Source organism: Drosophila bipectinata, unplaced genomic scaffold (assembly GCF_030179905.1).
Source record: "Drosophila bipectinata strain 14024-0381.07 unplaced genomic scaffold, DbipHiC1v2 scaffold_249, whole genome shotgun sequence".
Classification (NCBI taxonomy): domain Eukaryota; kingdom Metazoa; phylum Arthropoda; class Insecta; order Diptera; family Drosophilidae; genus Drosophila; species Drosophila bipectinata.
The window spans coordinates 71,107-89,416 of NW_027222897.1; the positions used below are offsets into that span (position 1 = coordinate 71,107).

The 18,310-nt window shown below is 39.8% G+C and overlaps 3 protein-coding genes, 1 long non-coding RNA gene and 1 other non-coding gene across 9 annotated transcripts; 2 read left to right on the plus strand and 3 right to left on the minus strand.

Annotated features, from left to right (window-relative positions):
• Window positions 1-959: 959 nt before the first annotated feature.
• On the plus strand, window positions 960-17,683 carry LOC138927419 (serine/threonine-protein kinase meng-po). The gene is made up of 2 exons (XM_070282735.1): window positions 960-1,475; window positions 15,612-17,683. The coding sequence occupies exons 1-2, from the start codon at window positions 1,463-1,465 to the stop codon at window positions 16,973-16,975; spliced, it is 1,377 nt and encodes a 458-aa protein (XP_070138836.1). The 5' UTR covers window positions 960-1,462; the 3' UTR covers window positions 16,976-17,683.
• Window positions 2,947-3,604, plus strand: LOC138925495 (uncharacterized protein ZK652.6-like). Of its 4 annotated transcripts, none has more exons than XM_070282731.1 (2): window positions 2,947-3,104; window positions 3,167-3,602. In XM_070282731.1, exons 1-2 carry the CDS (start codon window positions 3,088-3,090, stop codon window positions 3,528-3,530), a joined length of 381 nt encoding a protein of 126 aa, XP_070138832.1. In that variant the 5' UTR covers window positions 2,947-3,087; the 3' UTR covers window positions 3,531-3,602. The 4 variants fall into 4 exon arrangements, with proteins under 4 accessions (XP_070138832.1, XP_070138833.1, XP_070138834.1 ...); XM_070282732.1 differs by having other exon boundaries at window positions 2,988-3,101; window positions 3,167-3,604; XM_070282733.1 differs by having other exon boundaries at window positions 2,998-3,104; window positions 3,170-3,604.
• Window positions 3,629-4,560, minus strand: LOC138927418 (uncharacterized). The gene is made up of 2 exons (XM_070282730.1): window positions 4,164-4,560; window positions 3,629-4,105 (listed from the first exon to the last, which is right to left on the minus strand). The coding sequence occupies exons 1-2, from the start codon at window positions 4,502-4,504 to the stop codon at window positions 3,697-3,699; spliced, it is 750 nt and encodes a 249-aa protein (XP_070138831.1). The 5' UTR covers window positions 4,505-4,560; the 3' UTR covers window positions 3,629-3,696.
• Window positions 6,894-9,660, minus strand: LOC138927417 (uncharacterized). 2 transcript variants are annotated; one of them, XR_011443911.1, is made up of 3 exons: window positions 9,500-9,660; window positions 9,059-9,206; window positions 6,894-7,400 (listed from the first exon to the last, which is right to left on the minus strand). It is a non-coding gene; the product is annotated as an uncharacterized lncRNA (long non-coding RNA). The 2 variants fall into 2 exon arrangements; XR_011443910.1 differs by lacking the exon at window positions 9,059-9,206.
• LOC122321705 (uncharacterized) lies at window positions 10,071-11,187 on the minus strand. Its single transcript, XR_011443912.1, has 2 exons — window positions 10,903-11,187; window positions 10,071-10,589 (listed from the first exon to the last, which is right to left on the minus strand). It is a non-coding gene; the product is annotated as an uncharacterized protein (transcript).
• Window positions 17,684-18,310: the final 627 nt, after the last annotated feature.

The window sequence follows — 18,310 nt, forward strand, 5'->3', positions numbered from 1 at the left end:
AATTTGAGGTAATGCGCCAGATTAAGTTTATTTGCTTCAGAGGCGGTGCCACCTAAGGAATTTACATGATCGGGGTCAGGAAGTTTGATATGAGATGAAAGTGATAGGCTTGAATTGTGGGCTTTGTTTTTAGAATGGTCTACTTTTATTTCTTTTTTTTGGCATGTCGAGAAGGAGGCTATAAATATATATAATTCAGGCTTAAATGAATGCTTAAACCAAACAGATTAAGTTAATGGAACATTTTGTTCGTTTTTTCGAAAATATTAAACCTTGAAATGGAATACAGGGCGTATACGTAATATTTCTTGTGGAAGACTTATCATTCATATTAACGAACGCTTAGATGTATAAAACTACTTTTACTTAAAATCTGTACACACGATTTTAAGTCAATCTTTTTAGCAACCAATATTTAAATACTATATGACCAACCTATACTAATTATTATAAATGGTTGCAATTCCTTAATCCCATTAACTAGGCAATACTTTTTGTTAACCGGAAATGGTTATGGTTTTTGTTAATGGTAGTTCAATGAAAAATATGAAACTGTTTTGAAAAAGAAACGAGTATTATCATTAGTTAATTATAATTGGTTTTCATCTATTATTAGTTAATTCCCCTAGCTTATTTGAGTCCGCTCCTGGTAAAGTTAAAAAACTTTCCCCAAGATGCATTGAACTCTAAGTGGCTTCCAAGAAGTAAAATTACAACAAATCTTTGCAGTGGCAGGGGCATCGACGAAAGCTTTTCCCTCCCACTTGTAGAAGCTTTTCTCCAATATGGAAAACCGAGAGAAGAAGAGCGAAAGTGAGAGAAATCGAATCGAGCCGAAGTCGAAGGCGACGACGATGGCGAATGGCGATGCCGATGGCGAATGGCGACCGCCTTCGGATTTCCATGCAAATATAAAACCGTTGTGTCTGGGAAGCGCGAAATCATTCATAACGGAATATTCCTGACGTTTGGATGTGAAGTGCCGTGATTTTGTTGATTCGTTGATTTCTGTCGCGTCTTTCGCTGCTTGTGTTTGGTGTGTTATATTGTATTGCTATTATTCTTTGCTGCCTACCACTCTACGCCTCTACTTAGTATCCGTTCGCGAAAACATAAAAAAAAAAACAGAAGAATATTCAAAACACCTCGAGTATTCCCCATTCATCTTGTTCTGCCAACTTATTTCTAATTGTGAAGCAACCTTGAAATTTCGACCGCACGCTGGAAATTGCAAAACAATAACAAAGCCACATAAATATATTGTTTACCGCAAAACTAGTCAATTATTAGCAAATTTTCATATTTGCAATGTGACTTTCTAAGTGTGATCGCAGCTTTGTTGAAGTTTCGTTTTTGAAAAGAAGAATTGATCTGGGAGTGAGGATTTTCATCCGACTACAAAGTTTTGGAGATTACGGATCTTATTTTGGATTACTCGTCGAAGCAAATAAAACTGTCAAAAATGGGCACTATCGGTAAGTAAATGTCAAATAAATAATTAAAGACCTAAAGCTACATATAATAATATCCTCTAAACTATAATTACTGAACTCTTAGGTTGTAATTTGCAAATGTTACTCAAACAATTGCACAATATCCATTCTTTGATTACATGTCATTCAATCCGATCAACTTTTGTTGGCTTAGGCCGATTCCACATTCGACCCTCTATTCGACTCTATATTTATGTAAATAATCCCTTGGATCCCTCGGCCAACGTGCCGAGATTCTTTTCAAATAGACAGGATGCGGGCCTGATTCCCCAGTCAACGCCCTGCCCATTTGCCTTTCCATTCCCCATCCTGCTGGGCTGTGTTGCTTGCTTTTCAATTATCCTGGCTAAAAATAGTCGAGAAGCACGAACACACCCACACGAAGAGAGCAATCAACCCATGGAATACTGCTTGTACTGCTTTCAACACCAGCCCAAAAAAAAAAAGTGGAAAAGAACAGAAATAAGACCAAGCGACAAATGACAACGACGTCATTATCATAAACATGGTCTCCTCGGCTCGGCCCGCTAAATTCTATGAATTTTGTTTATCCAAAATGTATAAAATAAATAAATCGCGGAGGGGCCAGCGGCTGGGGATAGACCCTACACTCATAATCGAATGACGCACGAGATTCTAATTTTCTCTATACATAATAATAGCGTGGCGGTGTTGATGGGTCTACTACCATCCGTCAGGTTGTTTGTCCAGCTTTATATCCTTGGGCCTAGCCAGAGTGGTTTGTCCTTTTGAGAGCGCCCAACTTGTCTATGCCACGGTCACAAATGCCACAAATGCGCTCTGATTGCCATCTAGCCGGGTACAGACCCGGGCACTTCTGCCTCAATGAGTTCATTGTGTGGCCCCGACCGACACGATGGTTGCATACACAAGTGCCACCTCCGGCGGCGGATCATCATCTGAGGGTTTGCCTTTTTGAATGCCATTCCATGGATGTGGTCGTAACCGGTCGTATTAAACACGCTTGACATGCCCGACATAGAATCCTTGTAGGGAATTTCTTGCTGGCGTTTGCCAAAAAGTTCAGAGGTGAATAAAACCACAGTTAACTGAAACAACACTGTCTCTATATTTGTGCAAGCAACCAAATATTCAGCAAGAAAGTGTAACAATTTTGTAAAGGTCAAATTGGCAATTTATTTTAGACTGGACACTTATGTAGCCAAATATCTAAACATCAAAAGGCTTGCAATATAATAAGAATATGTATATTATATTCCATTCCACAATTATTTTAAATATGGTTTATTACCAAACAAAAATGAAATTGTTTAGATACTTCCTCCAACCAGAATTATGAATATTTACTTCAGAAATGATTTGTTTCTTGTTTATACCATATTTATTGCTGCTATTTGCGAAAAATATTGAAAGAAATATGTTTTTCCTAAGATTCAAGGCTATGTTGGAAATTTAAACATTATTAGTAATCATTATTTATGGTCCCTGGTTTGAATTACATTTAATGTTTTCATTGTCATCACTGCTTCATTGGAAAATCCTTTAACAAAATCGATTCTGACATTTCAATTAAGCTTACAACAGAGAAGACTGAAAACGAAAGTGCCAAACAATGGAAAACGATAAGTAGTAATTGACTAAAATTCCTCATTGCATAAGATTCCCTATCCTAATCCATGCATGTGTCACAGTAGCGAGGAACAGTGCCACATCGGCTTCACCTGCAACGGCTGTCAGCGCAGGAATTTTCCGGGTCACCGGTTCCATTGCCTAACCTGCCTGAAGAATTTCAATCTATGCAACGGTTGCTATGCTCTGGACGTGACCACCGAGGACCACAAATTCGATCATGCGATGCACGGCATTCCTTCACCGGCAAATCTGGCCTTGTTTTACACCGCTAACGGGCGCACGCGGGGCAAGTTCCCACTACTAATCCGCTGTCCCTACTGCAAGATAAACAATTTCACCTTGGAAGAGTTTGAACAACATCTGAATGAGCTGCATCCTGACGCAGATCCCGACTTGCTGACCTGTTACAAGATGGTGGCTTAGAAATAGGGTGAAATTTGGGTCGAACCGATTCAATAAAGTCAATTATCTTCTAAGGCTTCGCCCCAAAATAATATTAGCTTGGTTAACTCTAGGCAATTAGTAAAAATGGTGTTACCGCAGAGGGGCTTCTGTTTATTTTTGTAGACCAATACTTGCTAGAGTCTGACTAGATTCGACTAACATACTTTAAATTTTTAAGGTTTTGGTGTGAACACTTCAGTTTCAAAATGGGGCAGGTTTGCTTCGGCAGCAGGCACTTGCAGTACACAAAGCGCGTATTCAGATACTCGTCGAACTCCTCGCACATGGCCTGGGATTGGAGCACGTCCCGGTAGTCCTCGACGCTCTCCAGGTTGACAGGATCCAGCTGATGCATGTAGCACTTCAACTTTAGCACCATGGCGTGGAAGTAGTTGAAGATGTCAACGACCATTATCTTGTGGTGCTGAATGTTTCGGTGGTGATTGTCACCCAAGATAAAAGGCGTTGCCTGGGTCTTGTCAAGAGTGTCATAGACGCCGTAGAACTCCTTGCACTCTTCCAATATCTCCATCAAGGCAATCTTTATTTTATTACTATGAAAGAGGGTTTTGGAATGTAGGGGTCTAGAGATCAGAATGCAATGAAACTTACTTGGAGGCGCGGATAACTTCCAGCTTCTCCTCGTACTCATTTACGATGGCTTCCTCGGTCGACAAGGTGTAGACCTCCGGATATCGACAGCCCTGCTCCGAGCTAATGAGGATCAGATACCGCTGGGTCAGCAGCCATATCCGTTCGATTAGTATCCGCTGGGCCTTCATTTCGCATAAAAACAATTTGTAGTGTTCCCGAAAGCGGGTCTCCAGATTCAAGAGCAGTCTCAGAATTTCTGCCTCCTTCTCGTAGTGCTCCTTCAGTTGGGGCGTCAAGTGCGGCTCTTCATTCTTGCTGTCTGCTCTGCGATCCTGTTTAAATTCCCCTTTTTGATCCATTTTGTGTGTTTCAGTTGTGTGTGTTTCGTGTGTGTTATTAGTGTTATGAACCGAACCGACCGAAGTGCTGCAGTCAAGGCTAAGTTGATGTGCTCAGACCCAGGGGGTCTTAATGGCCAGCCGGTTCTCCCCATCACTTTTAATTCGCATCTCTTTCGTCAGGGCCCAATTAGATCTTCGAGGCTAAAATAATTTATTGGCCAACACGGGAAAAATGATCGCAGAATTGATTAAGAATCTCTTCTAATTAAACTCAGATCAAAATCAATTGGTACTTACGCAACCATCATTTTTCACAGAAATCGATTTAAAATAGATTTGTCTACAGAATACAAATCACGAATACGTCATGTTGGACGTAAAAAAGAAATCATCTTCTCGATCGCTGCAAAGCATGTGATAGTCAAATGAAAATATACAAAAATATTATATTAATATTCCAAGAGCTAGAGCGATTCAAGCAAGACATATATGATTTTGATTGATTCCATTTTTGAGCATTTTTCGGTTATGGGATGCATCGAAAACGGAAATTAAATTAGGCGAATTTAGCATCGCCACTGATGATTGCAAATTTGGTTGCAATTTGCATTAAGCGAGTGTCTCATAGTTTATATATGTATGTATGAGTTCTTATTTAAATGCGTTATTATATTGTTAATTTTTGTAGTTTTGGAGCTGCCGCGTATTACCAAAGTGCGAAGCGAAAATTTAAGAAACAGACAGTCCACTTTTATGCACGTTCCAAAGAAGTGAAATATATTTATTGGGGTAATTTGAACTCGCCCAGAAATCACTGGTGCAAATAAATATTTCCAATACTACCCAAATAGACACAATAAAACGAGTGTATTCACACCCTGTACGCACGAGGAGGCGCCCTAATTGAAAATATTCCATAAATATTTTATATACGGTTCTTAAATTTAATTGTTGAGTGAGAAGCACGGAAACATTTCAAGCGATACATTCAACTGCAATTTGAGCCGAGAATAATACGAACAAAATAAACAAAAACTGAAACTTTATTTTATTTAAACAACTTTTTTATGACTTTTGCATAAATCCACAGTTGCTCGGCACTATTGTCAGACATAAAATTTTCTTTTACCCAAATGAGACATTAAAAACGGCTTCAAGACGATATAAAAATTGAAACAAAAATATCCATTGGCAACGCACACTTTGCACATTGTGGCTTAACTTTGTTTATGAATTGCCCCCAGCGGCACACGCTGCGTATACGCGATGTCTTCTTTCTGGTGTAATGTGTTTAGGCTATTTTGGACCAGACAAGTGTTCCTTGCGTGTGCTCAAGATGTGTTTTCTCAACACCGATCGGCTAATGGGCTCCTCGCCTTTCCCTTTCCCATTTCAGATCATTTCTCTCCTTGGTTTCTTGCGGTTTTGCGGGATGTTTTCAATTGTAGCGCTTTCGCTGGGCTATTTTATGTAATTATTTCTCAAGAATTATGTTCGTATTTTGATAGTGTTGGCATGACTTATAGGAAGGTGCAATGAACCTCTTGAGGCAACTAATTGCATATAGGGTAGGGCTTGATGGCCATTTAAAATGTGTGGCTATTAGCGCAAATAAAAGACTTTTTTTGAATAATTCCTTAGCTTTTAATATTAAATATCTTAATAGCTAATTTAAGCAATTCATAACTACATAAATCACTATAACCTTTACGCTAATTTGCTTTCTGTGAGCAAAGTACATTTATAAACTATATAAGTACTATATCCAAAAATAGAAAGAAACGGGAGGAATAATACGCTGTCATGAACATTTTTAGTTTTCATAAATTATAGGCATCAGTAAGAATATGAGTTTCTAGTTCAATAGCAAGAAATAAAGAAATATTTAGTGAGAAATATATACTTTGCAAGGCAGGTTTCTATTATGGCCTATGATATTAGACCTAATAGATTTCAGAGCCTTCAATTGGGCATTTCTATGATTCCAAGATGTCTGCTCTAATTTAAATTAAATTTCTTTATTTTGTTAATAATGCAAATTAAAGAGAAGCCGCCCGCCCCAGTTCGGGTTGGTTTATTTCATTCCTATTTGATCTCCTGCTGTCCGTTTTTATGCCTCCAATTTTTTCGCTTTCTACGCGTTGAGCCGTGGGACAAGGTCGTGCCGTCGTCTGTCGGGGCGAGAAATATTATGGCTAACCAGAAGATAAAATATATAAGTATTCCCAGCCAAAGATATAGACATTAATGTGAGGCAGACTGCACAGGTTTCCGTTGGCTGTGTTCTGTGCTCCGTGCGTTTGTGACGCGCTCTTTGCCATTGACACGCAATAAAAATGTGTACTTAAAACTTGTAAGAACTCATAAAGAGCGCCTATGGCACTACAAACAAAAAGACAAAACAAACTGAACGGTTAAACAATATTATTTATGCAATTTAAAATGAACAACATAATCAGTTCTAAAAGATATGTAGCCGCACAATTTGATCTTCATTAAGGCTGCCCTTGCAGATGGGGCAGGCACGATATCCAGAGGCCAGAGATTCCATGATACACAGTTTGCAGAAAACGTGCCCACAGAAGGTGGTCACCGGTTCCATAGGATTCATAATGCAGATGGGGCATATGTATTCATTGAAATCCACGCGGTTCCCACGGGCGACAACCGGCGGGCTTTCGTTTGTCAAATCTACTTCCTCAGCGTCCGAAGTTAGATCGATTACTTCGTTGGGCAACATGTTTCCGGCGCTTGTACGTCTATTCTCCGTTTGCTGTGATCCCCATGAAAATATACTTTTTAAATGAGAGAACATTTCCAATGAATGTAAGGTCTATGATACAAAGTTTTAGACAGAAATTGGAAGGGTTACTTTGTAGGACCTTCGTTCACCTTTTCGTTTTGGAGAATCTGTCTGTGCACAGTGGTCCAGCCCGTAGGCCAAAAATAAAAAAACCAAAGTCCAAATTTTGACTTTAAATGTACCAATTCATATTTATAATTGGTCTACCTATTTGAAATAATTCATATTTTTGTTTTGATCTGTCTGTCCGCTTCAAGAATAGCATCGAAAGTGATAGCATGATATTCATTGTGAATTGCAGCGTAAGCAACGTGCAAGTGAAGCTCTCCGCAAAAAGCTTATTAAACATTTTTTAAACAAGTGTTTGTGCCATGGAAGGTTTTAATATTGTAAAGAAAGGTATTAACTTTCTTTTTTCAATAAAAAGTATATATGGTATTTGTTGTGTTTTGTGTAAATCACTGTTGTATTTAGTACATAATTGTGAACGTTCTTAGTTTGTCTTCTCTGTGTTTGGTTAGAGTTTTAGTTGTGATGGCACTCGTTGGCATTCAAAAATCTTTTTGTATAATATTCTTAAGCATTTTAAGAATATAAGAAAGTTTAGTTTAGGTGCCGTAAGGTGCCGTGCGGCTTGCAAAATACAAAAAGGTAACCTAACCTTAATTTGAAAAAACCGGATATATATCGCAAGAATCAGATTTTTTTCGCCGATCCTTATGAAAATATCGTAATATAACCAATCTATTTCAATACAAAATCTAAAAAAAGTCCCAAACTTCTATCTTCAAGAACACCGAAGTTGTTATTTCTACCAAAACCATTTCCGATCATTCAGTTATATGACAGCTATAAGATATAGTCGGCCGATCCTTATCAAATTTGGTAGGTTGGATCAACTGACCAAAAATAGAATCTGTACGAAGTTTCAACTATCTATCTTAAAAAGCACAAAAGTTGGGTCATTTCCGATCAAACATTTATATGGCAGCTATAGGATATAGTCGGCTGATCTTTATGAAATTTGGTAGGTCGTAATGTTTTGCCAAAAATAGCACTCATGTCAAATTTGAACTCTTTAACTCTAAAAACACCAAAGTTATACCATTTCCGATCAATCAGTTATATGGCAGCTATATGATATAGTTGCCCGATCTGGCTGATTTTAACATATTATTTTAGAATAAAAATATAAATATTTTGTCCCAAGTTTCCAATCCCTACCCCAACTAGACGTATTTTTGGCCATACAAGCCGGACCACTGTGCTGTGGGGGAAAAAAAAAATAAAAATAAATAAATAAATAATAAAAAAGACACACACACGGTCCTATACAAAAGTATAAAGAGAAAGCAAAATGAAATGCGTGGGATGGGTGTTCTCTGAGCTCCTGCATGCCCGATGCTGGGGAAAGCATTTTATATTAATTTTTGTGGATATACGTATGGAAATACGTCTGTAGTATTTAATAAATTATTAATTTTTGCTACGCCTTAGCCGCTCAAACATCACATGAATCGTCTATACGGTGGGGCCAATAAATGTTTATTATATAAATGGAAAATATTTTACGCAGATTGTGTATATTTGTGAACGTAGCCCAACATTTTGATTGAACATTTTGGTTAATTAATATATCTTTTTAAAGGAATCGATTCCATCATGGTTTATTTTAAAATATTCAACAGAAGAGATATTTTCATAACATGACAATTGAAGATTATAGGTTAAGTAATCAAGTGGTTTCAAGAGGGGAAGTCAGTTCTTACCAGTTATTCGTTAAAAGTGGTCTAGACGCAGTCTCTTTGTTTATACTAGGTACACGTGATGATGATATTGGCGTTGTGCTTTCTCCTGGGATGCTTTTGTTTTTGTCTCGTCGGCGGAAAATATTCTTTTCACTTTCTTTTTTAATTTCTGCGATGGGAAAAATGGAAGTGGAATGACATTTTGTTTGTTTACCGAGTGTTTCAATGTGATAATTGGTGGGGAAAAACAAAAGTACAAATTGAAAGATTTAAAAGCCAGATATCCTAAATCCAATATCGTTTAACCAAATGATTAATTTCCGTTTCCCAGCGGCATGGCAAAAGACCACTGACTATTTCACTCAACGGATCTTTAAATTTTCAACATGTCTCGCCATCACCATGCGGGTGCTTTTCCTTCCTCTAGATTTTAGTGCAAATATTATTATTAACATTACTTACAATTATTTACGGGCGCTTTGAGTGTTCCGCGAACGCATCCTCCAGACAAAAGCCCGCATGAGCGAAATTAAACAGCAATTGTTAACCCGTTGCCGCCTCCACAAAAATCTTTTCCAATATATGTATTTTTCCAAGCTTCCTATTTAGAACTTTACACTAGAGCTGGGATAAAATCGATGTCAACATCGATTCTTTTCTTTATGGTCGATTCGGTTTGAAAATATCGATGAATCGAATCCAAAAAAAAAACTCACCACTTTAAAAAAGAAGAATAAATCACCTTCGAATAAGGGTTTTTTAAAAAAATATATTCAAATGTTTATTTTCTTAGTGTTTTTGTAAGTTGGTGGATTAATGAATTGGCGTCAAACCTAAATCGGCAAACAAGCTTATTTTTGATAGTAAGAACCTATAGATTATAGAAATTTAATTTTTTTTACGTTATGATATGTATTTTTCATTTTTATTTTGTTGAAACTTGTATAAAATGAAACAATAAAAATGTGTACTTAAAACTTGTAAGAACTCATAAAGAGCGCCTATGGCACTACAAACAAAAAGACAAAACAACTGAACGGTTAAACAATATTATTTATGCAATTTAAAATGAACAACATAATCAGTTCTAAAAAGACTTGTCTTAAATTTGTAGCCGCACAATTTCATCTTCATTAAAGCGGCTCTTACAGATGGGGCAGGCACGATATCCAAAGTCCAGAGCATCCATGATACACATTTTGCAGAAAACGTGCCCACAGAAGGTGGTCACCGGTTCCATAGGATTTGAAAGGCAGATGGGGCATATGTATTCACTGAAATCCACCGGCGGGCTTTCGTTTGTCAATTCTACTTCCTCAACGTCCGAAGTTAGATCGATTACTTCAATGGGCAACATGTTTCCGGCGCTTCTACGTCTATTCTCCGTTTGCATGATGAAAATATACGTTTTAAATGAGAGAAAATTTCCAATAATTGAATGTAAGGTCTATGATACAAAATGTAAGTCAGCCGGAAAACTATTCAAAGTTTTAGACAGAAATTGGAAGGGTTACTTTGTGGGACCGTTTTTTACCTTTTCGTATTAGAGAATCTGTCAGTGGGGAAACAAAAAAATAAAAATAAATAAATAAATAAAAAAGACACACACAAACTTGTTGAAACTTGTATTTTTGATTTCATAGAAAAGAATTTTGGTTTTGTTTTCTAAATAAATAAGATTAATTAGTCTCAATACATATGAAAAACATTTTTTATTTTTTCGATGTAATCGATGTTTTGTTTTTAAACATAAAATACAATCGATGCCGAGAATCGATTTTTTTCCCAGCCCTACTTAAGACCCGATATGACCCCGTCGAATGGCATACTTAATTTATGAATTCTGGCAGTGAATATTGCCTTACCTTCGACTGGGACAAACTATTCGGATATTATTTATGGGTTCGTCCAATCGGGCATTATTCATATCTCAACATTTTTCCAACATTTTTTATCGGCGAGGCGACACTTGATAAATGATCTTACATACGTCGGCACTTGCCTTGACCTTACCTTCAGACTTGTCAGCTACATGAATTTTTTACACGGCATTCTCCGATTTTTTTTTCTGTCGTGCGTAATTACAAATTTCATGTCTGTTCACGGGTCTATTTATAAAATGTATTTACAAAAAATATATATTCTTACAGATATAATTTAAAATATAGGCGAGCCAATTGAATAGTATGTGCTGTAAAAGCGGAACTATTAAAATAAATTATGGAAATCGTGGCGTGGGCGTCGACCGTTGCCACTCACTGTATACCTTTTTAAATGCACCCACTTGGGTAGTGGCCTAAACATCTCTCGGCCTCTTCTGCCCCTCATTAGACGGCCTCAATTGGTCCTCAGGACGAAGGTCGCTCCTTGGGCTTTTCGCCTTCGTCATCCTTCATCCTTGATCCTTAGAGGCACTTTTAAATCCTTTCATTTTGGCCACCTGCCGGCTCGTGCTAGTCATGTGCGCAATATTCCAAGAGCCGCTGGCCCCGGCCGGTGGGTTGTCTTCAAGAGTGCTGCCGTATATCAGTATTCCGTAGACCGGGAGGGAGTGGAAGTGAACGGACCAGACCCACGCCTCTTTTTCTATAAATATCCTCCGTGGCCGAAAGATAGGGAAAGCTTCTCAAACAAATCTAAACGCGTTTATAAATACAACAAAAAATAAACGATTCTATCAGAAATGATTCTTTCACGTAGACGGAGAATCTAAAAAAAAATCTTAATATTTTTGTTCATTAAATTTATTTTTCTTGTGTACACTTAATACATACGTATTTCTATACGTGTATATAATTTTATTTCTTTTTGTTTATTTTTGTTTTTGTTCTTAACTTTTGTTTGTGGGCGCAGCGGAAATTTTCTTTCAAGTCGTTAATTTTTATTGAATTGTTGTATAATATGTTATATTTTTCTTCGTCAAACAGTCAGTGAGTAATATGACCTAGAAAATTGGCAAACTCTTCTTGGAAAATTAAGTAATTATTTACTACAAATAATAGGAAGTATTAATAATAAAGTGTTCATATTTTTTAGTTATTAATGCATCCGGGATAACGTCGAGAGGAAATCCAAATTCATCAATTTATAAACACTTACAAAATCTTTAATTTGAAAACTACAAACTGTTTTCACAAGTGTGGTTTATCAGGTGTTGAAAACCATAGCCATATACCATAACGTAGGTTCGCCCTTTTAATGATCCAAACACAGAAAACTGAATTTGGTAATTGTAACAATACTTTTCTGACCCCAATTCAAGTATTTTTGTAAACATTTCCAAGGAAATCGTGGAAGCACTTATGGAATCGTACTACTCCCAGTACCCAGAAATCGAATTTGTATTTCGAGAGCAATGAATTGTCGTAGGTCCCTTCAACTCGTACGTCATTGCTCGTTTTCCAGTTGGTATAGGTCCTGAAAATGGACATCAAAGATTGGGGCATTAAGTGCACAAGTTTCCCCTGATTGGGCAATCAATTCGAATCAATTGTTTAAAACGTCCATGGAGGGGGCCACGCAGCGGACAGACAATCGGTCGATGGTCTCCGGCGAATGGCTGGGCAACCGGACCCGGACAATTCATCATGGCCTGAGCCACTCAGACGGGCTGGATGGCCGCTGATCTAAAAGTGTTTGCATTTTATTTTGTAATATTGAGAAACTTACATTACACATTACTCGGTGGAGACGCAGACCCCGATGCCGCCGCCGCCACCGACGCCGACGGGGCTGCTGCAGAATCGCTGGCCTATAGCGGCAATATCGTGGAGGGTGTGCGAGTGTGTGTGGGAGGGGCAGGCCCAGGGTTGGGGGGACTCTCTCTGTGCTTGTATGTGGCACGCCGACCGACAACGACTTGCCGATTGACGTCAGCAATGCCCCCAAAGTCGCGCACAGTGTCGGGCGGGTTGCCAAGCAGGCGGGAATCGGGACACGAATCGCTGTTGGAGCCCGGGCGACAAACGCGGGCGGTGAAAGACCGTGTGATGGGGCGGGGGGTAAGGCATCAGGGGGTTGCGGCTGGGGGGCTGGGGGCACAGAAAGGGGAGTAGCCGAAACGTTCATTTTGTCAGTCACTCATACAAGTGTTGGAGGCTGCCTGGCGCATCTGCTCTTTAGTCAAGGCGAGCGTATTGATTCTTTCTTCCTTTAAAGCTTAAAAAATATGGGTTTTAATGAGTTTAAGTTGAAGTACCATCTATATGTAGGAAATAATGAAGGTTAATTTCAATGTAATAAAAAATAAGCCACTTAAAATTGTTAAAAGTATTTCCTTCCTGCCCGAAAGGCTTCATTATAAATTTTATAGCTTCTTGGCTAACAAAGAAATCTGAAAACTTTAATTAGGTATTATATTTTCTAGGGTATCCCCATGTTCAGCTTTGTCATCTATCCAACATATATTTTTCAGCTATCGTCGAAAGAATTTGTTTCCCTTTGACAGGGCGATCTGCCTCCTGGCGCCTTTGTTGCAATTGCATTTCGCAATTTTCGCATTCGCCCTGGCCGGTGGACTGTCCACGGCGGTGTTTGTTTATTTTGACTCACTGTTTACTCGACTCCCATCAGCTGTGGCCGTTGTTGCTGCCTCTGGCAGATAATTTCCACGGAAAAACTGGCTTCGTTTTTATATATAGACCGCCGAAATGCATCTCTCAGAATGCCTGCTGACCCTTTTTGGCTCATTTGTTTGTTCTGCTATTTTTGGCATGCAAAGTGTTTTCGCGGCAAATGAGATTATCAAGATGAAATGGCCATAACGAATATCATTTGAATTGGATGAGTGGCAGTAGGGGCGCGGCTGTGGCAGGGGTAGGGACTGGGGCACGAAAGTGAAAGTTTTGATTTATGACCACACGCAGGTCGCACGGGATTGGTACGTCTGTTTGATGGTTTTTAATGGTTTATAATTAGTTTCCCTTTTCTTGTTGCGGGCTGTCGAGCAAAGCTCTCATTTATTGGGGATCTCACTCCGGTTCGACACTGGCCACCTCTGGCCGTGAGCCAATTTACTTCTGGAACGGAAATAGAAATTTGTCGGCAAAAAAAAAAACTACTCAGGACCAACTTGAATATTAGATTTACTGCCGGATATTTACCCTCTGAGCTTGTATTCCTTGAGTAGCTGTGAGGTCAAGGGTCTCCAAGAATATTTTCTGACCCCACTTAGTCTTTATTGCTGACGCAGGTGGTCGGAAAAGTGTCTCTTGGTAATGGAATAATAAAATAAGCTGTTATAAATATTCCAAAAATCTCAACAGACAGTTTTTAGGAGAAAATATATAAAATTCTTTCGATATTAAATCAAAAACAAATAAATATTCTTACATAAAAGCGCTGTATATCTGCATTCACATTGAAAAGTACTCGCCTCTTAGCATTTTACAATTTCCCCAAATATGCATTTTCCGCATGCTTGAGTGTAAATTATTTTCCGCCCCTCCTCTGATAGTAATTTGTCTAAGCTACAAAATATTTTTCATGATATGTAGTTATTAATTCGCCGCCCTCCACCCGCTCAGAGACATCTAATGAAATACGAGCATGAACAGCGATTTTGATCGTTCGTTATGGCTGCTGAATTTAGTGTCAAAAACAAAAACAATTCTCGCGAAAATGGCCAGAGAATCGGGAAATCACATCACGCCCTATAAATGTTTTTGCTTTAATTTGATTTGCTTCGCGTTGGTGCGATTTTCCAGTTAACGCATTCTATCTATATCTGGCCGTGTCCCATACGACTGCAAATCAAATGAGTTTTCGCGATTTCCCCGACTATAAATGATATCCTACGTAGGTAGTGGTGTTGGGGCTGGCACTATGCAGATTGCGGATACTGATTCCAAGAGGCCAGGGCAGTCTTTAGTCAGTCAGTGCTGACTAACTGCTGACGTCTTTGGCGGAGGAGTCCATATATAACCCATGGAACCCGCCCCTCCGATCTACGCAAATAATCTGCACTAACTTTGTCACAGACAATTTGGCGACGACATCGCCGTCTGTTTCTCCGTCCTGAGCGCGGGCGTGGGCGAATCTTCGCACCCCCACTTGGAGGGCTGTAAAACGCTTTTCAATGTTCTCCGCCGGCTGATAAATTAATAATTCGCCTTGTGGAAAAACAAATGGACACATAAAAGCCCCAGAAGCACCACATCAAACGTTAATAATAAATCATAAATAAAAAATTCATAAAAAAAAGAGTCCCAATTAAAAATGTTCGAGTGACACGATACACGGTGTGTTTGTAGTTTTAAAAATTCGCAAAAGGTGAAATTTTGGTTGCCAGGGGGTATTCAAATGATTTTTTTGTGGATTGTTATTATGTGTTTAGTGGTTGTTTATATGAAATTGAGCCCTTTTATCTCTTGATTGGCGTGGTATCATATCTATAAGAGGTTGTGGTTATATCTATGGATAGAAGATTTCTTCTTAAGATCATAAGTTCAAAAACCTCTTTCAAGTTAGTGTTAGTTCTTACAAAATTCTCGTTTCTTATCTTAATCTTGTAAGTTTTATATATTTCTAAAATAGTCTAGGATTTTTCGACTAACCTATTTCTCTATTCTTCCAGAAAAGGGACGCTCATTCTCCTTCAGGCTGCGCCGATCCTTCGGCGACGGTGGCAGCACCAACAGCCGCAACAGCAACAACAACAGCAGCACCTGCACCAACCACAACAACCAGAAGCGATGCAGCACACCGCTGACACCTACCAGTACCAGCACCGGACGTCTGGAGGTACCGGGCGCCGCATCCGTCAGCCGGCGTAGCAGCATCTACAAGAAACCGGACAAGAACGACGGCGGGCAGATCCACTTGATTCCGGACGTCGATCTGCCGTTGATGACATTCGCTGATCAGTACAACATTGAGAAGACCCTGGCGGAGGGATGCTTCGCCAAGATCCTGCTGTGCCGGCACAGACCCACCAACACCCTGGTGGTGCTGAAGGCCGTGCACGCCGAGCTGACCACGATCAAAGAGTTCCAGAAGGAGTTCCACTACAACTACGAGCTGTCGCACCACCACCACATCCTCAGCGCCTACGCAGTGGCCTTCCAGACGATGGACTACTACGTGTTCGCCATGGAGCACGCCCCCTACGGCGACTTGGCCTCCAACATAGGACCGAACGGACTGCATGAGAATGCCTGCAAGCTGATCTCGGAACAGCTCAGCTCGGCCCTGGGCTTTATGCACTCAAAGAATCTGGTCCACCGGGATCTGAAGATCGAGAACATTCTGGTCTTCACGCCAGACTTCACGCGAGTTAAGCTGTGCGACTTCGGGGCCACCACCAAGAAGGGCCTGTTGGTGCACAAGGTGAAGCACACGTGGACCAGCTGCGTGCCGCCAGAGCAGCTTGAGCTGATCAAGAACGAGCGCTTCCAGTGTCTGCCCGTCAGTGATTCCTGGCAGTTTGGCATCCTCCTGTACAACATCCTTACCGGCAACCCACCCTGGCAGTCGGCTGACTGGGTCAAGGATCAATCCTATGCCAACTTCATGAAGTATGAACAGCGCAAGACGACCAAGGTGCCGGACAACTTCCGGAGGTTCTCGCCGCGCCTGATGCGCTGCTTCCGAAAGTATCTCAGCCACGACCCGGAGGATCGTTGCAAGATCACCGAAGTGGCCAAGTACATGAAGGACCGGTGGGTGGAGTGCCGCATCTCCACGTCCAAGTCGGCCACCCTCATCTCGCCCACCAACCACGACCAGGACTCGTGCATCTATCTCAACCAGCGGGAGGGAAGGCTCTCCGGGGACGAGAATAAGCTCCGCTTCAAGCGAATGATGTCAACCTACGGCCTGGACATTCCCATTGACCAGGCCATGGTACGGCGACGGGTCTGGGACTGGCTCTCCACCTGCGATGCCAACTTTGATCCGGATGTGGAGAGCCTACACGCCCTGGACATGGCTGTCCATTAGACCCACAAAGAAATCTTTTAAGTGTAAGGAGGACCCCGTCATTTACTGATGGGGTTATATTTAAGAATGGTATCTCTCTTTTTTTGCCAAATATGTGAGCAAGATGAGGATGTGCATCAATATCCTAGACAGGAACTGTTTGAATTTGTGGATCTATGAGATCATTTTGTAGAGCAGAGAAGCAACTTCTCAAAAGGTTTTCTTTCTGTTGTTCTGCGAGTGCAAAGCCCAGAACTGAATTATTTATTTAAAATAGATGGAATTTGTTACGATAAGTAGTAAGAATTTGTACGTTAATGAACCCCCCCTAGAGAAAAAAAAAACAAAACCAAAAAAAGAACACGTCAAACGGATAACTTTCCACTAGTGTTACCTTTCTAGTCTTCCGCTACGATGATTTTTCTATACATGTACTCTGTATGTATGTAGTTTTATGGTTACCTACTATAATGTGTGATTTCGAGTTACTTATTTTATGTGTACGAGATACCAACTAATGCAATTATATAGACCATAGTAATAAAAGAACACTAAGTACCGCCAAGGGCGCATACACGACCAATTATTAGACGTTTAAGTTCTGTTGCATATTTGTAATGGATAGTCTATGTATTTATTAATCTTTAGTTTCATCCAATCGATGTGTAGAGGCCCATTATCTCGTAGGCGTTAATCTACAATTTTGTACATAATATTTAATTGCATACGACTTTTACAATATACACATGCATAAACATATGTATTTGCGAGTTTATATATCCTATGTATACCTAAAAAAAAACGCAGAAATACAGAATCGTAAACTGAGTTCAGTCGGAAGTGTTTTTGTTCCATTGAAGACTATCGTAGTGTCCAGTTCCGCTCCCACACACGTCCATAAAACAGAAGATTAGGTAAACAAACCGATTGAATTCTACATAAAAGATTTGCACAATAATCGCCTCAACAACATGGATAAGCTTTGAACATAATCGTAAATATTTATTATTTAAATTAATATTTATTATTGTTTAGACTCTGCTGATGGCTTTGCTCGCACACCGAGTTGGGGTTTGGCTAATTATATTTTGCTGTTCTCGAAGGTCGGGAAGATGATGATTTTCTCTTGTTTATGGCGTCGATGTTGAATGTCACGGGTAAATGGAAGCAATGTACACATCACCCATCACTCCGGCATTTCGTAGTTGTTTGCAGTGGACAGGATGTGACGCCTCTGCCGTAATGCTGTCTCTAATAAACAAGCGCTAAGGTTAATTCAACAAAGGTGAGGTGGTGGTGGGCGGACTCATTGTTTTCACTGCAAGGCCATAAAGTAAAATTAAATAATTCCGCCCG

Bases quoted from the DNA above. Each gene is read 5' to 3' on its own strand.
- LOC138927418 (XM_070282730.1), bottom strand. From the start codon at position 4,504: ATGGATCAAAAAGGGGAATTTAAACAGGATCGCAGAGCAGACAGCAAG. The intron at 4,106-4,163 runs GTAAGTTTCATT...CCTCTTTCATAG, and splicing joins GAAGTTATCCGCGCCTCCAA to TAATAAAATAAAGATTGCCT.